This window comes from Mya arenaria, chromosome 11, assembly GCF_026914265.1.
Source record: "Mya arenaria isolate MELC-2E11 chromosome 11, ASM2691426v1".
Lineage (NCBI taxonomy): Eukaryota > Metazoa > Mollusca > Bivalvia > Myida > Myidae > Mya > Mya arenaria.
This window is the reverse complement of record NC_069132.1, coordinates 69,579,600-69,602,243: the sequence shown is the minus strand read 5'-3', so window position 1 is coordinate 69,602,243 and position 22,644 is coordinate 69,579,600. Positions and strand designations below refer to the sequence as shown.

The window sequence follows — 22,644 nt, the reverse complement described above, 5'->3', positions numbered from 1 at the left end:
ACACTAGCTAAACTCATTTGATTGGTGTTGGTCTCGACAATTCCGTCAAAAGCCCGGATTGTCTGTAATCATTATCAACCATATGCACAACAACTACATATATATATTTGCCTACCTCGCCTTACTCTTGGTTAAAACGGATAGTTAGTGCAAAATGTATAATAGTTCATTTCGATTTCGTGGTTGTTCCTGCTGGTTGACAATCCGTACTCTGAAATTTCTTTCACACAAGAAAATGACTGAATATTACAAAGTCAACAACATGTTATGAAGAATCAGTCTGCATTATTTACTATGTTGGATTCTTAAGAGCGAATTTGACAGCCATGTCTGTCCACATGGCAGCCGCTACTGGTAAGGATGATGTTTTATTAGTTTATAAAAAAACAGGGACTGTACACCAGATTGGCACAAAACAAAGTTTTTTCTGTAACGTTTCATGGACAATTATTTAATAGAATGTGTTACGCGTTGATATCATAATTGTAAAAAAGTACAAACACGTAAAAAATAATTGTGTCGGAGACCGGGTTCGAACCCGTGTCGCCAAAATTGCAGTTCAGTTTCGTATCCACAGAGCTACAACGGGTTAATTTAATCGGGTGACCCAATTAAGCTATACACATACCTCGGTAATATTACGTGATAACACCGACTAGTCAATCACGCATAAGAAATGAATTCTACTTGGTAGACATACCAAGTAATCGTTTTTAATGGAAAAAACGAAATAAATGCTAAACTTAAATAAATTGTAAACTATGTGGTACGTCATTTAGTTAGTTTCATTGTACACATTAATACCAAGTTTATAACAGTTTTCAACAATTTCCTTTTTCTCTTGCAAATTGACCATCTGGTACACAGTTGCGTTGAATTCAAATCTAAATGCAAGAAACATACTGACATAATGCATACACGGTTTAAACATTTGTTTGGAAATATTATTATATGTAATGAGATATTGCTATATAATTATGGTATTAATTTCCCTTTTATAATAACCAAACATATTTACTGAATATTTAAGCTGAAGTATTTGCTGAACATATCAGCCATCTTTTGTAGTAAATAATTGAACCGTTTTAACAGCCGACGTGGGTCAAGCACAAACAGTGTTTGTTTTTGGACTAGGGCACTTGTGGCCTAGTTCATAGCGATACTCACGATATCTGCATTCTCAAGCCGCATCTGGTTTTAATCTGTAGCTGTGGTCACTAGTGCCAGTTGTGCTGATGAATTTGGATATATTAAGTTTCAAAAACATTGCATTGGTCTTTTTTGGCTCCTAGTATAACTTTCAACAAATTTGACAGTTGACAATAAGTTGAACCTTATATATTTTACAACGATTGTGAAACAATTTATTACAACATTATATTAATCATTCTCGTGAGACCGGAGTACCCGGCGTACCTGGAGGAAACCTAATACTCCGGCTCGGTGACCACAGACCAAATTCACATGCGCCAAGGCCAATAATCGACCCCAGGTCGCCTGCGTGAGACGCGAGTGCGCTCACCACTGCACTATTAGGCCTGGACTTTAGTAAATGCATTCTTTGATAAGATTTTTCATTATTAAGGATTGTTGGGATGAGAATGAGGTTTGTGCTCTTAAACTTGTTTAAACCCAAATAAATTTACATTGTACTGACCGTTCCAAGGCGGTACCTAACACTCATTGATAATCATACCTAGTTTTTTATATATAGTATGTATGCACTGTGTTATTTGTGGAGTTTTGTGCTGTTCTTCCATGTTTCTTGTTTGTGATTCTTTGTTTTTTATAATCTATGGTTTTGGCGTTTAGTCATTGCAATTAAACCGGGTTTGTGTTTAAACATGTTGCTACTGAGCTTGTTTCTGTAGTTTTCGTATACATTTTGTCACATTATAACGCTTTTCATGTTAATATACAAGCAGACGTCATTACTTTGGCTCCGTATGTTTTTTCCGTGTATTAGGACTGTATTAAAACTGCTTGAAACATGAACTTAAAACTGTTAATCAAATACTGATTATTATTTAATTTGCATTTCAATTTGTAATCTTTCCATGCATTCAATAATTGCTCAATTGCCCTGTTAGCTACGACCGGCATTATATAATAACAGATTGTGAAAGAGAAAGGCGATACATTTTTCAAACTATTTTTCTTTACCATCAAAACACAATATATTGTTATTTAATAAACATACAACAAAAAAAGGAATGCATTATCTCTTTTAAAAAGCCAAAATATATCATCCCTAACTTTCCAATATTAAGTATACTATCAATGTTTAATTAAAAATAAATAAAATATTTAGTCATTACATATTATGAAGTCGCTCATTAATGAACTAACTTAATGTTTATTATTAACAATTTCTAATGTGGGTGTCTATTACTTTACTCTATTTCACATAAAACAATGCTGTATAGCTTGCCATTGTAAAGAATTCTAGAGTACATTAAATTCATATGTTGTATTCCCAGTTCTTATTTAAAACCATGTACTGTTTGCCTTTTTGATGTTAATTTGATATTTGTTATGTTTTATTCATATGAATTTTATTTAAGAACATACACGATAGATGGACATTCGTCATCGATTCTTTAAAACACATTTTTTTGAACGCCCGGTTACCTAAGAGCAACTAGCAATATAATGTTCGGTTGTTAAAAGTTTATAGACTGTCTATTTACAATTTAGAACACAGTACACCATTCCTAAAAGGTTTAAATGCTTATATTTCTTATATACATACACGTTGATATCACGAATCATGCAAATATTATACTATCGTATGGTCGTATTTTGCATGTAATACTGATCAAGTTAGAGACATGACAACAAAATAATTTGCACAAAAAGGATTTTTAATCCATTGAAGATCACCTTTGCTTGGACTTAAAATACATTAGGCCTGTTTTAGTAAAGGGTTTAGTCTCCATCAAACCGATTGCAAAGTTACATTTTATAACTTCCTAATTGTTGGTTTTCATTAACAGTGTTTTAGTTAAGTATTTTAACTACTTGGGTTCAGTTTTAGAACAGTGGTATTAAAGCATGATGTAAATGATATAAGGATGACTTGTCAGAAACAGAAACAATACTATTTTACATGAACATTGTTTACCATCGAATGATAGGCCCTGGATACATTAATATTCCTCGCCAAACGTATTGGATATACTGAGAAGACATCGTGTAAATACCTATGCAACTAATTAATACACCCGTTGTCATATGTCAAACGTCATGCCCATCAATTTAAAATAACAGGTATACAGGATCAAAGCAACTGTCATGAATTTAAACATTTTATCCGTCTTAAGATTTGTTTGTGATTTTGTGTTCTATGTCTTTGGTGTTTGCCCATTGCCACTAAACCGGGTTTATGTTTAAACTTTTTGCTACTGAGCATGTTTCTGTACCTTTTTGCATAAATATTAAGAGAAAACAATACTGATAGGGTATCGAACAACGACGGCATGTAAATACCCTACTAATCACAATTCGTATTAAACAAAGGCAATTTATAAACAAACTAAAGGCCCTTTTAGCTCGGGTTGTTTAAAGTCTGGTTTACCATTACTTTAAATAGAGTAACATACTTACTGCCATTTGAGTAGCAGTATCTTATTTATTCTAGATTTATACAAGAATAACATAGGTTAAAATTACAATGATATCATTCGCTTTAAACTAATATGTTTGAGCAACCGGTGGTAGGGTGTGTCGCTTAGACGCATGCAATCAAGAAAGAGCAGAAAATAAATAACAACACTGTGTTCAAATTACGGGGCAATTTATACAATTATATTTAACGTTAGAGCATTCGCAAGAGCAAAGTGTATTCCAAAGTATAAAATCGGTTGATTTTGTTCCAATGAAAGCCGTTTCTTAATAAAAATGTCCAGAGCATTAGTTTCTGTGGTAATCGATTTTAAGAACCGAAAGTAACATTGAATTCAATAGTACATAAACAAAAACAACACTGTGTGACTTTAAACTGCTGTCACGCAAAACTCCAGCGGTTACTTCCCTTGCAGTTCAGTATATCACTGCCAACGCATATGGCAATTGATAATATCGAATTTCATGATGCTAATCAAAATTAAAACTATAAATGCATAATAAAATGGTGTAGTCCAAAAGCACAGCAACTGAGCTAACCGGTCTTCTAAACACCTTCTGAACACATGTTTAAATAACGTATCATATCGCAAAGACCAGCGCATATTTGGAACAGACAGAATGATCACCACCCATTTGGATGAAAGAATGCATTATAAAAGAACAAATAATAAAATAAAATGATTCTATCTTTTTTATTTACAGCCCAAACCGTTAATGAACATAGCTGAAAACCCTGCGACCAACACTCAAACGTCAAATATTAAACACCAATGACCGGTGCATTTATTCAAATTTTAACATAAATATATTTAAAGCTGGTATTTTAAGTAATGAAAACGGTCACCGTAATGGAGGGAAATTACCGTTTGATTTTGAAGATAAAATTTGCTCATAAAATTGAGGTTTCAGAGGAAAGTGTTCTATATTTCCCTGACTTTTAAAATGTTAGACTGTCATTATCTGATTAATAAAAACAAAATAATCTTGGACCATAATAATACGATTTTGGTGTTGTTACTAAGGCCAAAACAATGAAACTGTGCTTAAACGTCGCTTTTTATTAAAGTATTTGAAGCATTTTCTTATCTTATTGGCTCAAACCGACAACATTAAGACAATCATAATATATACAACATCTGCTATAACTAACTTTAAGTATTATCTCTATAGACACAAATCAAGACACAGAATGACTTTGTGGACAACGATTAAATATAACTGTGAGTGTCAGTGTGACTATTAATGTTAAACATCACACTGAACATAATAAGACACTTGAATCATTCGATTCTTCTGTCTCACAGTAATATTCACATTATAGATAGTTATAAGGGACTTTACTGTTGTTTTTACTATTATTAGTAAGAAAATAGAGATACAGTTTCATAACTATTTAAGATACTTTTAACAATGGTCTGCTAATATTTCAAAGAACTAAATACAACATTGTTTGAAGCTAATATGACAATAGGCAATTCAATAACAAAAGCGCTTTTGCAAAACATATATATATATATATATATATATATATATATATATATATATATATATATATATATCTTATTTCAATGCATACAAGCTACTATCCAACTAAACCAGGAACGATAGGTTCCGGTTGACCAGGCATGGCTGCCTCCCCTTCTATTGGTAGTAGTACACTAAATGCATTTTGCATTCTCCTTAAGCTCTGAAGGATGGTATGCCTCCCCGATGGCGAGATTTCGATCCAAACATTTTCATCCAGCTTATAATTCTCATGCGAGGATATGGCATGGGCCGCGTCGATTGCGGCCTGTGTTAAATTGTACGGCTTGACATTCTCTAAGCCCCCAGAATCAATTAAGATTCTCTGGGGTGGTCGATTTACAGCGTATTCAGGGTTCGTCAAAGTTTTGTTATTAAAATCAAAATCACAGAGGTCATTTGTCTCATTGTTCAGTGGCCACCACAACGAAGGCGACATGCATGCAGCGAAGGAGAATACAGCAGGTCGTGTCCAAACTGCATGACATGACATTAGACCGCCAAGGGAGTAGCCGAGGATGCCATATCTACCGGGCTGGATTCTTCCAGAGGACGACCTGTTGGCTTCTGGCATAGCTTCGTTAATAAGAAAGTCGAGCGTCTGTTCACCTAGGCCACCGACTAGGGTTCTTTTACCACACTTATTGATCATTAGTTGTTGAAATTGAGTTCCATTTAAAGTACGAATGTCCGGCAAGCAAAATCCACACATGTCTTCGAATGTGCCATTAATACACTCAAGGTCAACTGCCCTCGTTGGTGTCATTAAGGTTTCCCTGTTTTGAATCTTGTAGTCACCAAAGGCAACTACGATGGCTTCTTGGGATACTTGCGTTGGATACACCAATTCATCAAATATATATTTAAATGATCCAGCTTCATTAGGTCCGACGTCAAAGACAATGACAACAGGATATGATTTGAAAGGATTCTCCAAAAAGCTTGGCGGACGCCACACGGCAACATCTCTTCGACCTCCTATATATTGTGAAGCCACAGTCAAATTGTTTAGACTGCCGGAGTTAGTGTAAAACCAAGGATGAAACACAAACTCAGGTCTTGTCTTAAAATACGCTGAAGCTGCTGAGACAGGTAACTTGAGGGCAAAATTGGCACCCATCATGTCATTATGGTCGTCTACAAAGATACGAAACTGCAGGAGCTTATTGGGCAGCACAGCGTCGCCATAACAAGGTTCGCATTGAAAACCCTTTGGGGTAGACTTGTAGTTAAACAGCATGGTCCAAGTATCTTTGGAAGACCGACCCATCTCAATGCCCTTGTTCCACGATAAGCCAAGTCCGTTGCCTCGCATATACAGGCTTCGTCCACCGTGAGCCTAGATTTTTATTAATAGTATGAGTTTATTTAGAAATAAAATATATAATTATACATGTTTATATTGGTTTTTATTGCATTTAGTTCGATATGATTCTTTTTCCCCGCCATTATTCCGTATAATGCTTAATATTCAGAACATTTGTTAGTAAATTGAAATAATCACAGATTGTTGCAAGATGTATTGCACTCGTTACATATACGAATACGGTAAGAAAATATAATTAATGTTTCCAATTATCGTAGTTCTTGTAATATATGACATGTAAATCACAGTAAATAAGTATATGTAGACAATGAATAAAATAATTAAAGCGGATAAAGCCTATTATTTATTGACTGTATGGCAAGGTAGGTAAAGTCATGTTTTGAATTAAAATGTCCTAGCATATGTAATAGTTAATATAATGATCATTGATAAGGTGGTTTTATAATGGCCGAGTTGTCCTCAGTCTAAAACTGCTGACGTCAGATAAATATCTCGGCTAATATGAGATCACCTAACTGATAACATTAAACTAATTATTTAAGTTTCAAATGATTATTACTGTACCTGAAGTGTATCAGCCGGATATTGCGCTGTTACCAATATTGACAAGTGCCTTGTTTCAGGGTCTACGTGAGTATAACAGGTGCCATGGAGACACATTCCGTTCTTCCCTGAGTCACTCGTGCACGGTTTCATCTCCCTGCAAAGTGGACTTGTTGTCGAATTGCAGAGGCAACTAACAACAAAATATGTCAGAATCAAAAAAACACTGCGTATAATCTCCATGTTCGGTGCATATGGTATAATCCACCATAAAATCACTTTTCCGAGTCCTGGACGCGCTTCAATGTTCTTCTGACAGACACTTAAGACTATGCAGAAGAACGCTTCTTATATAGTTGTAATCTGAAAGGTTTTTTGTTCGTTTTTTGATTTCATTATTTTATATGTTTATTTACTGGGTGGTGTATGTTTAATCTTAGTAAATAAATGATACGGTAACTACTGTCCTCTTGGTATTATGGGTATGCAGTCTATATCTAAAACACATATCTCTTGCAAAGTTTAAATCATCAAGATGATACTCATTTGTTTATCGTTAAGATCGCAATACTTTAGTCAATGCAAACCTTAATATTTAGTCTGGGATTTTCGACGTTAAATTTATTGCGATATTACACGGAAATAAATATATAATCTGACTAGTATATTTCTAAAAAGGATATAAATAAGTTTTTTTCCAAATGCGACTTACAATGCTTGTAAATGAAACGTCTTTTTGAAAATAACGTCGTTGAAATTGTGTCCCAGCATTGTGCGTGCTGACGAATGATTTGGAATTGAGCGCGGGCTTACGTTTCAAAGCAGTGATGATATTAAAATGATATTTCATTGTTTGGAACAGAAATACATAGTAATTACTTCACTGAAAATTCTCCTGTATCATCAGAAAGCATACATCAAATGTATCAATGCTTAACATTTATTGTTCAAATGATGAAAGTCTTAAAGGGACTGAACTCCGTATGATAAAATAGCTAAAAAGGAAATAATCGAAAACTGACATAAACTTGGTATCGATGTGTACAATGCAATGAAACTAACTTACTGAAGTACCACATAGTTCACAATTAATTTATTTTTCGCATTTTATTTAGTATTTGTCCATTAAAAAAGATTACTAGGTATGTCTACATAGTAGAATTTATTCCATATAAGTGATTGGCTAGACAATGTTATCAGCAATTTTGGCGACACCGGTTTGAATCCGGTCTTCGACTCGATATGTTTTTACATTTTGGTATTTCTTTTACAAGTATGATATCAAAGAGTAAAAAAATTCATTTAATAATTGTCATGAGATTTGATACAGAATAAAAAAAAAACGTTTGTGATGCCAATCTGGTGTATAGTCCTTTAAAAGGAAATACAGTTTCCGCGTTATATTGTATAAAGGAAAATTGTCTCAAAATCGACTGACTAAAGCTGGTTTGGTTAGTGTTGTGGATGGCACTATTTAGCGCTGGTAAATGGCATGATTTAGGGGATTATAGTGAGTGGTGGTCATTTCTATCGAGACTGCTGTAGGGGCAACATCAAGTTTTATATCTTTTTTTTGCGGCCTTATACATGTTGGTAGAGTGTTATAATGTTGATATTTCCAGATAAGTGATTTACTTTTGTTACGAAGAGCATGTTCAGATATATTCGCTGTCTAAAATTTGAATGGATAGTCTGAGAAACACTAAAACGTGTTTCGCTCATTGCTACGAATACAATTTTCCTTGCACATTCAAAAACGACAAGCGAGGTTTATCCTTTACGGCCAGTATCCCAGATAATAATGCCCGACCTTATTTTTATATGCGCTAGTTATTTGTATTCAGAACCATACTATGCTTTTCGCTAGGATTATGACATACTCGGTTCGGGGTGATATATGTGACATGCTCGGTTTGGGGTGATATATGTGACATGCTCGGTTTCGGATGATGTATGTGACATGCTCGGTTTGGGGGTGATATATGTGACATGCTCGGTTTGGGGGATATATGTGACATGCTCGGTTTGGGGTGATATATGTGATTTTACGTACATGTTATAAGAAGATAACATTATGTATGATATTACGTAAACCTGATGGCATTCTCCTATATGCATGCAAAAAGTAAATAATTATAGTACAATATTGTGCGTGTATGTTGTGTTTGTTGTCTACACCTTGTATCTGTTGTAGCCACAAATAAACTCGTCTCGTCAATGCAAACGGAGTTGCTTGTTTTAAGAAGGAGTGTGTTGAGACGTAATGTATGCGTACTTTATCATCAAATAAACTTAGCGAAGCGCGCTACGTGTTTTTTTTATCGAAGAAACGGTCATTCTTGAAAGTCACGATGACGGTTCCGAACAGTTTAATTATTTCTTAGTTTGAATTTTGCTCATTTTTTTCAGACTGTGAATAAACTTAACTGCATACAAGTAAAATACACTCAAACCAGCAAACATATATCGTATTGCCTCATAATGAATTGTTTAACTATTTTGCTTCTAAAATCAATATACTGTGACAATAGTAAGTCACCTTCATAAATGAAAATAGGCTTAACTGTCCACACCTCCCCATCCCCGTCCTTGACTGACCCCGTTTATATGGTACGGAAAGCAAATTTGAATAAGGTGTTATGTGATTGGCTACGATTATTGGGCTGTTAAACGATCTTGGTCTTGCATACATGTATTGAAATCGGAGGAGATCACATACATGTATTGAAATCGGAGGAGATCAAACGATGTTCATTTAAATTTAATGATCTTTACTCGTTCTCAAAAAACTGAAGAATATGAGAATACAAGTATTTAAAATATTCTACTACAACACATTGGCGGCCATACGGTTTCAGATTGATTAATCACACCGAAATTAAAGTTAAATAACTCAGTTTGAGCCAATTAAAAAGACTTGTTCCCGTTTTATAGGGAAGTGTTAACAATATTTTGGTTTGAAATTTAAACACAATAATTGGTTCAATGATGAAACAATATCAAGTAGTTCAAATTAGAGCATTCTTTAAAAATAAAATAATGTTACGGTATAACTTAAATGTAATAGTTTAATGAAAGGCTTTAGTAACGCTACTCGGATTAAAACAAATATACAAAGTTGTGTTTATATGAGTATCTGCGATCTGCTGTTTGGTTGGTGTTCATTAAGGTGAGTAAAATGAGCCCCTTTCAACACAGGTCACTCAAATGTATATTAAGGTATCGGGTGGACATAAAAGCGCAATATCTCATCGCGCCATATTGATTCAAATATCGAAAGTTATTGCCTTATTACCCGATAGAATTTTTATATCATTTGCAAGAATGTTGTTTCTGTGAAAGTGTGTATATCTACGTCAAAATTGTCAGTGATTAGGTTGATATTGGCCTGGAAAGTTCTGTATGTATTGAGGGAAATGTATTATTGATTGAATTGCTTTGTTGTAAAAGTGGAGTTAGAGATAAGAGACATTGATCAGTGGGATATCTTTCCAAGATATATGTATCATCTTTTCAACAAGACTACGACAATATAATGCACATTAAATATTAGTTAAATACTGAGTGAATGCCACGGATAAAATTGAAATATTTACTTCAAAAACAATAATCTTTGCATCAATGACCAATAAAACATTTCTTTACGAATCGGAAATATTAAAGAAAAAAGCGACTGTACGATACGATGATCTTTCAAAATATTCAAAATTATACAAAGGCCTATGTTCAAAGACAAATATATCAAATGAGCATTAACTTAAATAAATTAGTTTTGAAAACAAACGACGTTGACGTAAAAAACCCGTCCTTATTCCAAATGACAGTCGATCATATTTACTTGTGTAATCTGAATTTGTGGTTACGGTGTCTCCTTTTAGCGGATTCGTCCATCTGGATATTCTATTAGGTGACATCGTAAAGAAATAAATTTTGCTTTTTGACTCCATGATGTTTCGCTATATCAATGTATATGGCACTGTATATAAAATGTTGATTACTTTAAAACTAATGTATTTATGTTTTCCCTTCGTCCATACGATTTAGACCTAGCCTGTCACATTAAAACCCTTCAGTTGCAAAATGCATATTCTTTACGTGAACATTTATTTTTATGCAAGTGTACAAATGCTTATTATATTGAATGGAGTGTTACAATTTAAGTGAACGTTCATGTGTTACTTTACAGATTTTAAGCTTTCGGGAAGGCGACTGAGATTTATTGTGAAAATTCGTGGTTGCACGCAGTACTAAAACGTCGAGCTATATTTCGCCACTAGTTTGTAAAATAATTTTGTTAATGTATCCGTCATGTCAGTTGGATTAAAGTTCAAATGACCGTAAAAGGTCATCCGCTGATACAATAGTAATTTATTTTAATGGAAGAACATAACGACACAAAACAAAAATTAGTATCAAATATCAGCCTTTATAAAATACGCTGCTCAACACGCAAATTAAACAACAACAATAGCTGATTTGTGATAGGACTGGACGTGGTTAGTCACATTTGATAATGTCTTATGAAGATTTGCTGAGGGCATATCGTAAGCAAATTCCTATACCGTGAACTTTGGAGGTTACACTCCACTTAATATAAGATGTATTTGTACCATTGTTATTTTTGTACTATACTCAGTGTGTTCCATAGATTAATCGAAAATTATAGACAAATATGAGATTTTGCTTTTTATTTCTATTTCAATATCAGATTTACACTAGATAATGAAATTAGTGTTGGTTGTGCGTCGAAGGATTGATCAGTCGTAAACAGTCTGTCCTCGCTTGAAGTCTACCAGTACCTTCCACCCTACACATTCCTACAGCATTTCTTCTAGCCTGTCTACCACCCTACTAATCCACTTCCGGAACCGATACACGCGTGAATAATACGTCAACCCGAATTCCTCAGTTGGAGTCCTAAAATACGAGGCCACACCAATAACCACTTGATCGCCCGTGTTTGGCTTCCGGCACACCAATCCTCCACCCTCGTCTAACTGGAAACGATGCAAAGTTGGCAAACATATTTTAAGAACAGCCGACTAAACTATTCAGTTGATTCAGTAATATAGTGTCATAATCAAAGTACACCAAGTGTACACTTTTTTAACATAACTGAGTGTTATAGATATATATCGTAGACGCATCATTATATGATAAATCAAAATATTATTTGCCCAGGTGATAATGCTAATACAATAATGATATACAGACAGTAGGGGTATAATGTATGCTCACCAGGCACATGCTCTTCGGAGGATTGTAGGAGCACATCTGGTTCGTTGACATGCCTCCAACAGCTGCTGCTAAGAAGTTGCATGTTCAGTAGTTTGGAAAGGTTAGTCCCTCGATCTTCTGAAGTCTTTTCGGAAACGTCTTTTCTTCTACAACATTTTGAATGTTTTTGTTTAATTATGGAATAGCATGCATATTAGGAACACATTTTTTACCTTAACAATACAACAACGATACTTACTTCATTAAATTATGTTCTTTCTTGATCCGTTTAGCCGTAGCCGTAACATTTCAAAGGGTCGCATTTAACGAAGAAATACTTTTTTATCAACCAATAATGCATTATCATTATTCTCATTATGTCGTGCTACATAATTGCGTTCTTGCAATTCGTACAGTTTTTTCAAGCGAAATGATTTGATTTGATTTAAACATATTTCATTGCCTTTTTTCATTCAACATGATCGGTATTTACAACAATGATATAGAGCAAATGAGTTGGACACAAGTGCTAATAACATTAGTAACGTCTTCCCTATAATTGACGAAATGATCACGGTAGTACACACTTCTTGTGCAGTAACGAGCGCTTTTAAAAGAAGTTAACATCGGTGGAAAGCAACAAGTGGAATCTCACAAGATCGGTTAAGATAATAAAACATAAATATCATACAATATGTCATAAAATGTTGTTAAACATGGCTTATGGTAGATTGTACTCTCATGCATTTTTTCTAATTGGGACAATTATCAAACGGAAGCCATGGTCAACAATATATTCTATATTTCATCGTGTATTTGTTAAATATTTCTAGCTATTAATACAGTTAATTGCTAGATGATCAATAACTCTACACCATTGACACAATCGTTTGAAAATGTCTAACAATGATATAATTATGTTCAAAGAAAAACAATAGCTGCCTATTGCATAATACTAAATTAGACAATCTTGTATATTTGAATAGTTTCATGTGTCAAAAGTAATGTTTAAATATTGACCAATCACTTTGGCCAACTTTGATCAAGGCCAAAATGTAAATAAGTTCTATTCAGTCTGCTGCAACTGACTCTTACCATAGTTCGTGCAACCAAAGCCAACCATGGCACAGTCGCCACTTTTTCGCAAGCGCCTTTCTTCATCACGTGCTGAAGAAAAAGCATGTTATACTTTTTGTAAGTTTTGTTTAAACTTATTTATTTTACAACGATTGTGATAAACGTTATTACAACATTATATTAATCATTCTCGTCAGTACGATGTTACGCCAGAGTGTGGTCTTGTAGTGTGAGAGAAACCGGAGAACCCGGAGGGAACCCACCTGTTCGGCTTGGTGACCACAGACCAAACTCACATTCGCCCAGGCCGGGATTGAAACTCGGGTCGCCTTAGTGGAAAGCGTGTTCGCTAATCACTGGGCTAACCGTAGAACACTTTTCGTTCAAATGACAATTCGTTTTTGGTATACTTCTAAAATATATTTACAAACTCTATGTATAACAGTGCATGAAACGTGGATTTATTTTAATTCTAGTAACATCAGAATGCAAAACACATAAGTACTAAGAAATATGTCATTATTTTACATATACGTACCATGAAAACCTTTAAAACGTTCAAAGTAAATTAAAAGCTTCATTTTGTGTGGGAAGATAAGTTATTTTACATGTTCTTTAACATGTCTTAAAAGTCATTTCCATTGAGTGTCTGTCAGTGAATGTATGAAGTATGAATGTTTTCCTTATTACAGATGTCATCAACACGAACATATCCAGATTAAATCCATTGCTAAAACCTAGGTTCTACATCTATCAAATTGTTTGTTGACGTATATTTGCAATGGTTGTTAGGATGACTGGATGTATTTTTTCAATGAAGTCTTGCAAGACATGTGTATAAAACATAGGAATGTCTTTTTATACTTCAAGCAGAGACTATATGCTGTCTATATTTAAATCGAAGAGGAGCAACTTCTGAAGTACAACTACATGGAAAATCCTAGAAATTTCAATTTATAAAATGCTCCCGTTTAAAGGCACATGATTCAAGGTCAAAACGAAGTCTCACCACCATCACTCTCCCCGATGAAATAATAATTCTAACCCCTCGCCCTCAAAAAACAAACAACAAAAACAATATTTGGTAGGCGATAAAACGAATTTTCATGCTCAAACTTACTTCTTACAAGCGTCGCAGGCTGAACGTATCGGTTGAAGGCGAAGTCCTTATCCACTCGCAAAACGGCCATATTGGGTGAGTAATAAATCTGAATATCCCACTTCGGGTGCTTTAAAAAAGGCATTATTCAGGTGTATTTTACTTGTAAAATATATGTCTTGTGGATGGCAAGTGACCAATATTATAATAAAATAGGAGAAACCCAGAGTTAAATAGTATCGTAATAGTGTAACATACCCATTGAATTGACTTATTATAAAGTCAAAATATGTCATTGAAACTGCACTCTCACAGATTGAACGTTTTGACAACATTTAATTTTTTGTCTAAGAACGAGAACGAGCCAATTTTTGCGAAAAAACATGTAAACCAGTAAAAATATAAGACTGCTGACAAAAATTAGACCGCAGATTTTGATATGTAAGTTTACAAATAGATATTTTGTGCCTTTTTAAACAGTTAGTAACGGTTTAAGCCGTAAAACATTAATCTTATATCATTGGTTTGGAGATATTAACACAAAATGCTCTTTCCTTGGTAATATATAAAAGTTGTAAAACTGGTAAATCCGTGAGACTGCAGCCTTAAATGGAATAACTACGAAATAGTAAGCTTTCTTAGTATATGACATTCTTGTTTTTAGTTATCAGCAAACAACAAAAAATTTGAATATTTATACGGAAAACTGCAGGAACAAGCTCAGTATCCAAAATATTTATCATAAGCCCTAACTTATTGCACAGAAAAAACGCACATAAAGACAAAGAACACGAACAACAAACAATCACAGGCTAGAAACATGAAACATCAGAACAAAACTTCACGAACAACACAGGACATACATACGATATAAAAACTAAGGGTGTTTATCAAGGATTGTAGGGTACCGCCTTGGAACGGTCAGTAAATGTAGATGTACTATTTCGCTATCATCCTAACACTTCCAAAAATGCTAGGAAGTCGATAATGGTCTTGAAATTAAGGTCTCTCGTTTCCCTTTGTGATGTCACCGTCGGCGCGTCGCTGATGTCATTACATCATTAAAATTTACAATCAAGTTAAAACGTTAAAAGTATATCGTGTCAAAGTATCAACAGCTTGAGGAAACGTAATAACAAAACAAATGATAATAAACTAATCGCTGAACCAAAGTAACATGAAGTGACACGTCATCGAACTTTATACATGATCAGTGAGTCCGATACATTTAGAGAATATCAGATGAACGAAAAGTTTGAAGATCCGTAAAACCCATTTAATTTATCATCATTTGAAAAACAGTTTAAAAAATGAAGTAGAAAGTAAGAAGAATTGCTTATCTTCTATTATCATGTCTTATGATTTATTATTAGTTATATAGATCTTTAAAATAAAGTCTTAACATTCGACTTAAAATATTTTACAGACATAAACATTTTTATAGACAAAAATAACACATGATATAAATTCAAACTAATCGTTCTTGTCAAGCCCTTGTGTCTTGATACAAATCGTGTTCAATTATTCATTAAAGGGATCAACAGTTAGTTTCGCATATTTATGATTAATCAAAATATATATATTGTAATCGTTTATAGCTAGGACAATACCAACTTCTATTTCAACAATACCTTTTTAACATTCTACTATTTAAAAAAATCGTCGAATTGTGACGTATTAATCAGATGGAAAGTAAAATGGCAGTATTGCCTTATAAAGATAGTAGTATATTACCGCGATGAAATCAACCACGCCCCGCACTTGTGACCCCCATTCATCTTTTCCAATGCGCGACATACCGGCCACGACGGATAAATCTGAACTGAAACAGGATCGGATGTTGCTTAAAAAATCATTCAAGTTTTCATTTCGAGTTGAACAATTTTACTGAAAACACATATATTCCGGTGAAGGCGCCTTAGCTTAACATATTTGTAAACATGTTCAATTCACAAAGGTCCATATTTGTAAACATGTTCAATTCACAAAGGTCCATATTTGAAAACTCTCAAATCCTTATCCGTAGAAATGCTGCATTCATCATATTTAATTAACTTTCCAATCAATGCACTTTGATTCTGATCTTAAAATTATATTTTGATATTGAATATGGAACCGTTCAAGTTGTAAACAGTGGAGTGTTGGGATCAAACTTGTTTGTTCATCATCAATGTAAGTATCTCAAATGTCAAGATTCAGTTTGTAGATCGATTCAAATATCAGATCCAATCTTTATGAAACTTTTAGTTCCTTATTTTTATGTTTATTATCTATACTTGCAAAGACACGTATATTATTAATACGTATTATTACTGTATTACCACTAGAACAAAACAACTTGAGTTATGAAAAATAACAATAACAAGAAAACCACCAAAATATCGCCACCTACAAACCTCTCATTATTTCTCTAGCGTTTGTTAGTCAATAATTTTCAAATTGGAGAGAATTTCCAGTCAATTTACTTGTTGGGTGTTTTTAAGAATCAATTGGTGTATGAATCAATCATGCTGGAATACGGTGTTGGACAAATCAGCAAGTGCATTTTCATTTTAGGAACTTGACATTCTATTTGGATGAAATAAGTCGTCATCATTGTCATTTAATATTTTTTCAACTGTTCAAATTATCGTTGCTTATTTTGTTTGAACTACATTCCTACAGTTTTTAGTTTGCATGTTACCAATAATTTTACTACGATATCAATGACAAGACAGAAGTTTCGAACAAATGAACGCGATTTCGATGGGAAAGCCATAACACTTTATACGGAAATAATGTGAAATTGATAAATAACAAACATCGTTAAAGAATGAAGTATTAATTTAAATTTATCCAAATAAAAACATATTAACGATGTTTTGGTGCTTTATTAGAAGGGATTTGTTGCCATGTAGCTATGAATGGTACGTACCAGCGGTGTTGAGACAATTTTGACTCCGTATTAAAAGAAGGCCCATCTAGTTAAATGGGTCGAGTGACAGAGTAATATGATAATACCAGAAAATATAACAGTGAGGAAATGGTTATGTTAATGTAAAAATTCGGACGACTCGCCATGTCATGATTTCTATAAACAGATTAAGAAACTCTCTCGAGCACTCTCTAATACTATGATCAACACCTACAACTCACCATTTACAATCAATTGATAAACGTGCGATCTGTATGAATGCAAGCATGCATGTGACTGAATGGTCAATACAAGCACCCTGTTACATAATTTAAGAAGCAAGTACATGTGACCATGATCTCACCGAGAAAAACAGAAAACCCTTGATTGTATTAAACATGCCGCATTTCTAACGAATCTTCTAACTGTCGTCTTATTTGGACATGTTTGTGCCTTGTTTGAAACGGTTGATTGTTTCAATGTCACAGCTAGCCCAAAAGAGATACAGTGTATCGGTGTATATGAGTTACGGGGTTACAGTAGTAAATTATGAAATCCCTCCTCGAATTCAGAGATAGAAATCAATTCGCTGTGGCATCGAGTGTTATCATGGCATGTGAGTCATTTAATCTATGTTTTAAATAAAAAGCAACAACTTTACAGTTGCTACGTGGTACTATTTGGGATCGAAACAACGACGTGGTACTATTTGGGATGGAAACAAGGACACTTCGATAAAACCCCTCGCTATCAATGTTATCCCAATATCGAGAGAGATTGCGATGCCGCTATAAAATGTTCAGCATATAATATATGTCAATAATAAATAAGTGATTTGATTGGCCCTGTTGTTTGGCCGAGGTCAATACGACTGTTTCGAGGACAAATAATAGAGCCAATGTTAAATAACTTAATTATTGACGTTATTTTTAAATAACATGCTCTTAAAGGATTTAACGTTTAATCACAAAATTTATTAAAAAAATATTAACATATAACACAGAACAGCTCTTAAAACATAGGCTTATTGAACCATTTTTTATGTGTTCTTTTTAAATAAATTGGCTGCCGTTTCCAGCTGCGAATCTTTATCACTATTTTGGCCCTGTTTAGTTAGCAAATCATATATTTAAAATGCGCTAACTGATAAAAATATTGGCATTGCTATTAAGGAGGCCTTTTATTATTGGACGAGGCAAAGCCTGTGTTAAGGGGCTAATAATAAATAGTTATTCAATAATGTTCGGTATATGTAGCTTACCTTGTATTGTTTCTTATGGAGAAGAAAGTGTATGCAGTAAGGAGTACGTGTCGCTCATCAAGTATGATTCCACCGCTTTTGTACTCAGAGTTCAAGAAGACTGCCACGTGGTGCGGAAACTCCCTATTAGCAGGTTCCCCACCAATGATGTTACGCGAGATGTCATTCGATCCTGTGTCTGCCACAGATTGAATACCGCCCCAAACCGGTTTGTCTGCAGCCGCGCAGCCAGCCGCTATAAATGTGAGCCATTCATTTCGTATCGATAATCTCATATCAACAATTTAATAACTCACATTCCCGCAGATGGTAGTGCGTGTAATCCATTGATCTTTAATAAAAAAACAAGGCTACTTCCGGTATCTGACGGGAGATACCATGCCAATAAAAAGATTTACAAGTCTTACAAATTCGTATAATTTGTAATTATAATACCGTTAATATTTTGATTCAAACACAATGTATTTCTTTATTTTAAACATGTTTAGTATTACCCGGTATTTAAAAAAAAACTGTGTTAAACACACTTTGCTTACTAGAATGTATAGCCCTTCCAAGCATTAAACTGATTAAAAGTTATAAGCTAAAACAAACTTTTCTTAGAGTTAGTTTTCAACCCGGCCAAAATGTCTTATCTAATTAATTCAAAAATTTTGATAGTGTATATACATTTTTTAACACGTCGATATTTTGGAAAAGACATTTTAAATAATACAACCAGTTATGGTCAATTATTGAGCTATGCAGATATTAAATTAAATTATAATTATTAAATCGATCTCCAAAATAACGAGACACGACATACATTCACTTAGTTCGGTATTTTTCATTCAATTTTAGAAAAGTTTGCAAAAAGAGCTCACCAAACAGAAGATACAGGACAGCCGCGAAAAGTTCCATGAGTGCCACCTTGCAGTTAAATCTCACAATGAAGTTTGCCTGTATTTATTAAAGAAAAGTCCAAATCAATTAGTAAACCAATAAAATTGTAATTAGAAATTATTTAGATAAGCAAACTTTCAAATTTAACAATATTCTAGATTTGACCTAAGGACAGCATTGGCCTCTGGTTGCGAATTTTATGTGTTTTTGAAGCACTTCAAATAGATGTTATCATCACTTTTTCCATAATAATAATAAGTAGAATACGGGTCAAACAACATATTTAATTAAAGAATACATACAGTCCAATACCGTCGGATTATTCTATATCACATATTTAAAGAGTTTTATATAATAACTCGGACTTAAATGATATATAGTATGCCTTTTTGTTAAAGGTAGTCTATATTGCCAAATAAAGTAACATGTCAATAATTATATTTTCCTTTGCTAATGTACGAGTATGTATAATTTATGCTGCAATATAGTCACTACTGTGACTAATGTCCCGCAATGATGATACGATAGGGAATGTTTCTATGCTTGAAATCTTGCATGTTCAAAAAAAACTAAAAACAGAACAGGAATAGAGACACAACATACAATATCATAGTAGTTTTATGTTAAGCAGTTCACACAATAAAGACAATGAAAAAGGTAAAAGCTGACACTTGGTTCTGGCCCAAATATCACAAAATATACTTAAGGTGGAACGCGACTATTAACGAATTTTTGAGTTAATGTCTAAAAATTGGTATACGAATAGAAGAGCATATGCCCAATTAGGGACTCTTTTTATATTTTCAATATTCTGAACAGTTTCGAATCTACGAGTCTTCAAAATATGCCACTGACGTCAGTTTTGAGACTTTTGTCAAAATTTTGCGTTCCAGCTTAAATAACCGATATTTGCATCAATTCTTCGTGACCGCTATGAAATTTTAACCTCAAGTGCGTCTTGTGAAAATGTTCACGCACATATATTTTTCTTTCTCTTGTTTTACGTTATTTATTTTAAATTCGTCTATAACGTCATTTTTCGCTGGAAAAATGGCGTCGTGTTTCGCTGAAAAATGTGCGCCTTTCTTTAATTCTTGAAAAAACTGCTCGTTTAATTTTTAATTTTTTTAAATACATTTATTTAATGTTTTATTACAAATTGCCTGATATCAATAAAAGGGTACTTTACCGACTTCGTTTTGCGCAGTATCAAATAATCTATCCCCTATACCTTTATTTTTCAATACGTATTGTATTAAAACGTTTAGCATGACGTTAATCGAACTTAATTACGTTAAGGTGGAACGCGACTAAGAATTTTTTTCGAGTTTCTGTCTGAAAATTGGTATACGAATAGAAGAGCATATGCCCAATTAGGGACTGTTTTTACATTTTCAATATTCGGAACAGTTTTGAAACTATGACTCCTTCAAATATACCACTGAGGTCAATTTTGAGACGTCCCGCATATTTTTGCGTTCCAGCTTCAATAACCGATAGTTTCACCAATTGTTTGTTTACCGCTATGAAATTTAAACCTCAAGTGCGTTTGGTGAAAACGTTCACGCACATATATTTTTCGTTCTTTTGTTTTACGTTATTTATTTATAATTCGTCTTTAACGTCATTTTTCGCGGGAAAACGGCGTCGTGTCTTGCTGAAAAAAGTGCGCCTTTCTTTAATTCTTGAAAAAAACTCGTTTTTTTTGATTGTTTTAAATACATGTATTCAATGTTTTATAACAAATCGCCTGATATCAAAAAAGGGTACCTCACCGAGTTCGTTTTTGCGCAGTATCAAATAATCTAACCCCTATACATGCTCTTGTTCATTACATATTGTTATAAAACGTTTAGCATGACGTAAATCGAATTATTATTTACGCTAATAAGAGCTTAGTTTTGAATAAACAACTGATCAATAACATATAACAGTTGTTGTTAGTTTTAGTTAAATTGATAATTCAACATTGTTTTCTTCTGTTGAATTCCGAATAGATAACATTATTAAATCATTAAAGCACTGATTATAAATGAACTATAGTTAAAGTGACATGCTTATCCAAAATCCATGCAACTTCAACTTCTTACTCAATTATGCATTTATGGAAAATATTTATTACTGGTTACAAGATTTTAACCGCGTGTTTAATAACAGAATGCGCAAAAACATTAAATTATTGGTGAATGCTAAAGTATTTACTGTGTCTACACTAATCTCATAATGAAAAAATACCATGTTTTATGCTCATTGTTTACAAGTCAACTCGGAATTTCTCATAAGAACCTTTGTTTTCGACCAGTTTTCTGCAACCAAGCGTCAGATCAAACACGGCCTTACTATCATTGAAGTCAAATATACTTATTTTATTTGCATGTAGAATATAAGCTTTTATTTATACTTATATATAGCTTTATCCTACTTATATAAATATTTTGACACCAATATGCCTTATTTTTAAACTGTACTATTATTGTATATAATATTATTTATGTTCTACGTCTATCAATGTTTGGATATATTATGAATATGTCCAGCCATGGGGAAAATTAAGATATTGAGTTGAGTTGAGATGGGAGAGTAAGACTTTAGTGTGAATCTTTAAATAGTTACTTTAAGCTCATTTTGTTAAGGGTTGTTATAGCTTACATACAAACACACGCAAGCACGCGTAAAAACGCACCCCACACACCATCCCACACTCAAGCACGCATGCACACGCATGCATATATGCGCACGCGCGCGCTCTCGCACACGCACGCACGCACGCACGCTCGCGCGCACACACACCAACACACACATACACGCACGCACGCACGCACGCACACACACACACACACACACAGACGCACGCACGCACGTGTGCACAGCCATTGTACGCACGGCAGGCACATTGAATGCGGGATAAGGTAGCTATGTTGGCTTCTGTATCATGGGCATTGAATGCATCGCCGAAAGTTATCTCATGAAGTTGCTTGTAAGGACGAGAAGCTTTGATTGCGTGGTAAAGTCAGGAAAACAAAATAACTCGTTATGGATTAAAACAAACAATGCATTGATTAACAAAATTAAACATTTTACTGCACTAAAAAACATGAACTTTAAGATCATCATTTGAGCCATTTGGAACATATATTTTATCATAGTGTGTGTGTGTGTGCGTTTGTGTGTGCGTGTTCGTGTGTATTGGCGTG

General features: G+C 33.9%; 1 protein-coding gene across 1 annotated transcript; it reads right to left on the bottom strand.

The window, feature by feature from the left end:
• Positions 1-5,200: 5,200 nt before the first annotated feature.
• Positions 5,201-7,326, bottom strand: LOC128209798 (uncharacterized). The gene is made up of 2 exons (XM_052914011.1): positions 7,043-7,326; positions 5,201-6,490 (listed from the first exon to the last, which is right to left on the bottom strand). Exons 1-2 carry the CDS (start codon positions 7,262-7,264, stop codon positions 5,210-5,212), a joined length of 1,503 nt encoding a protein of 500 aa, XP_052769971.1. The 5' UTR covers positions 7,265-7,326; the 3' UTR covers positions 5,201-5,209.
• Positions 7,327-22,644: the final 15,318 nt, after the last annotated feature.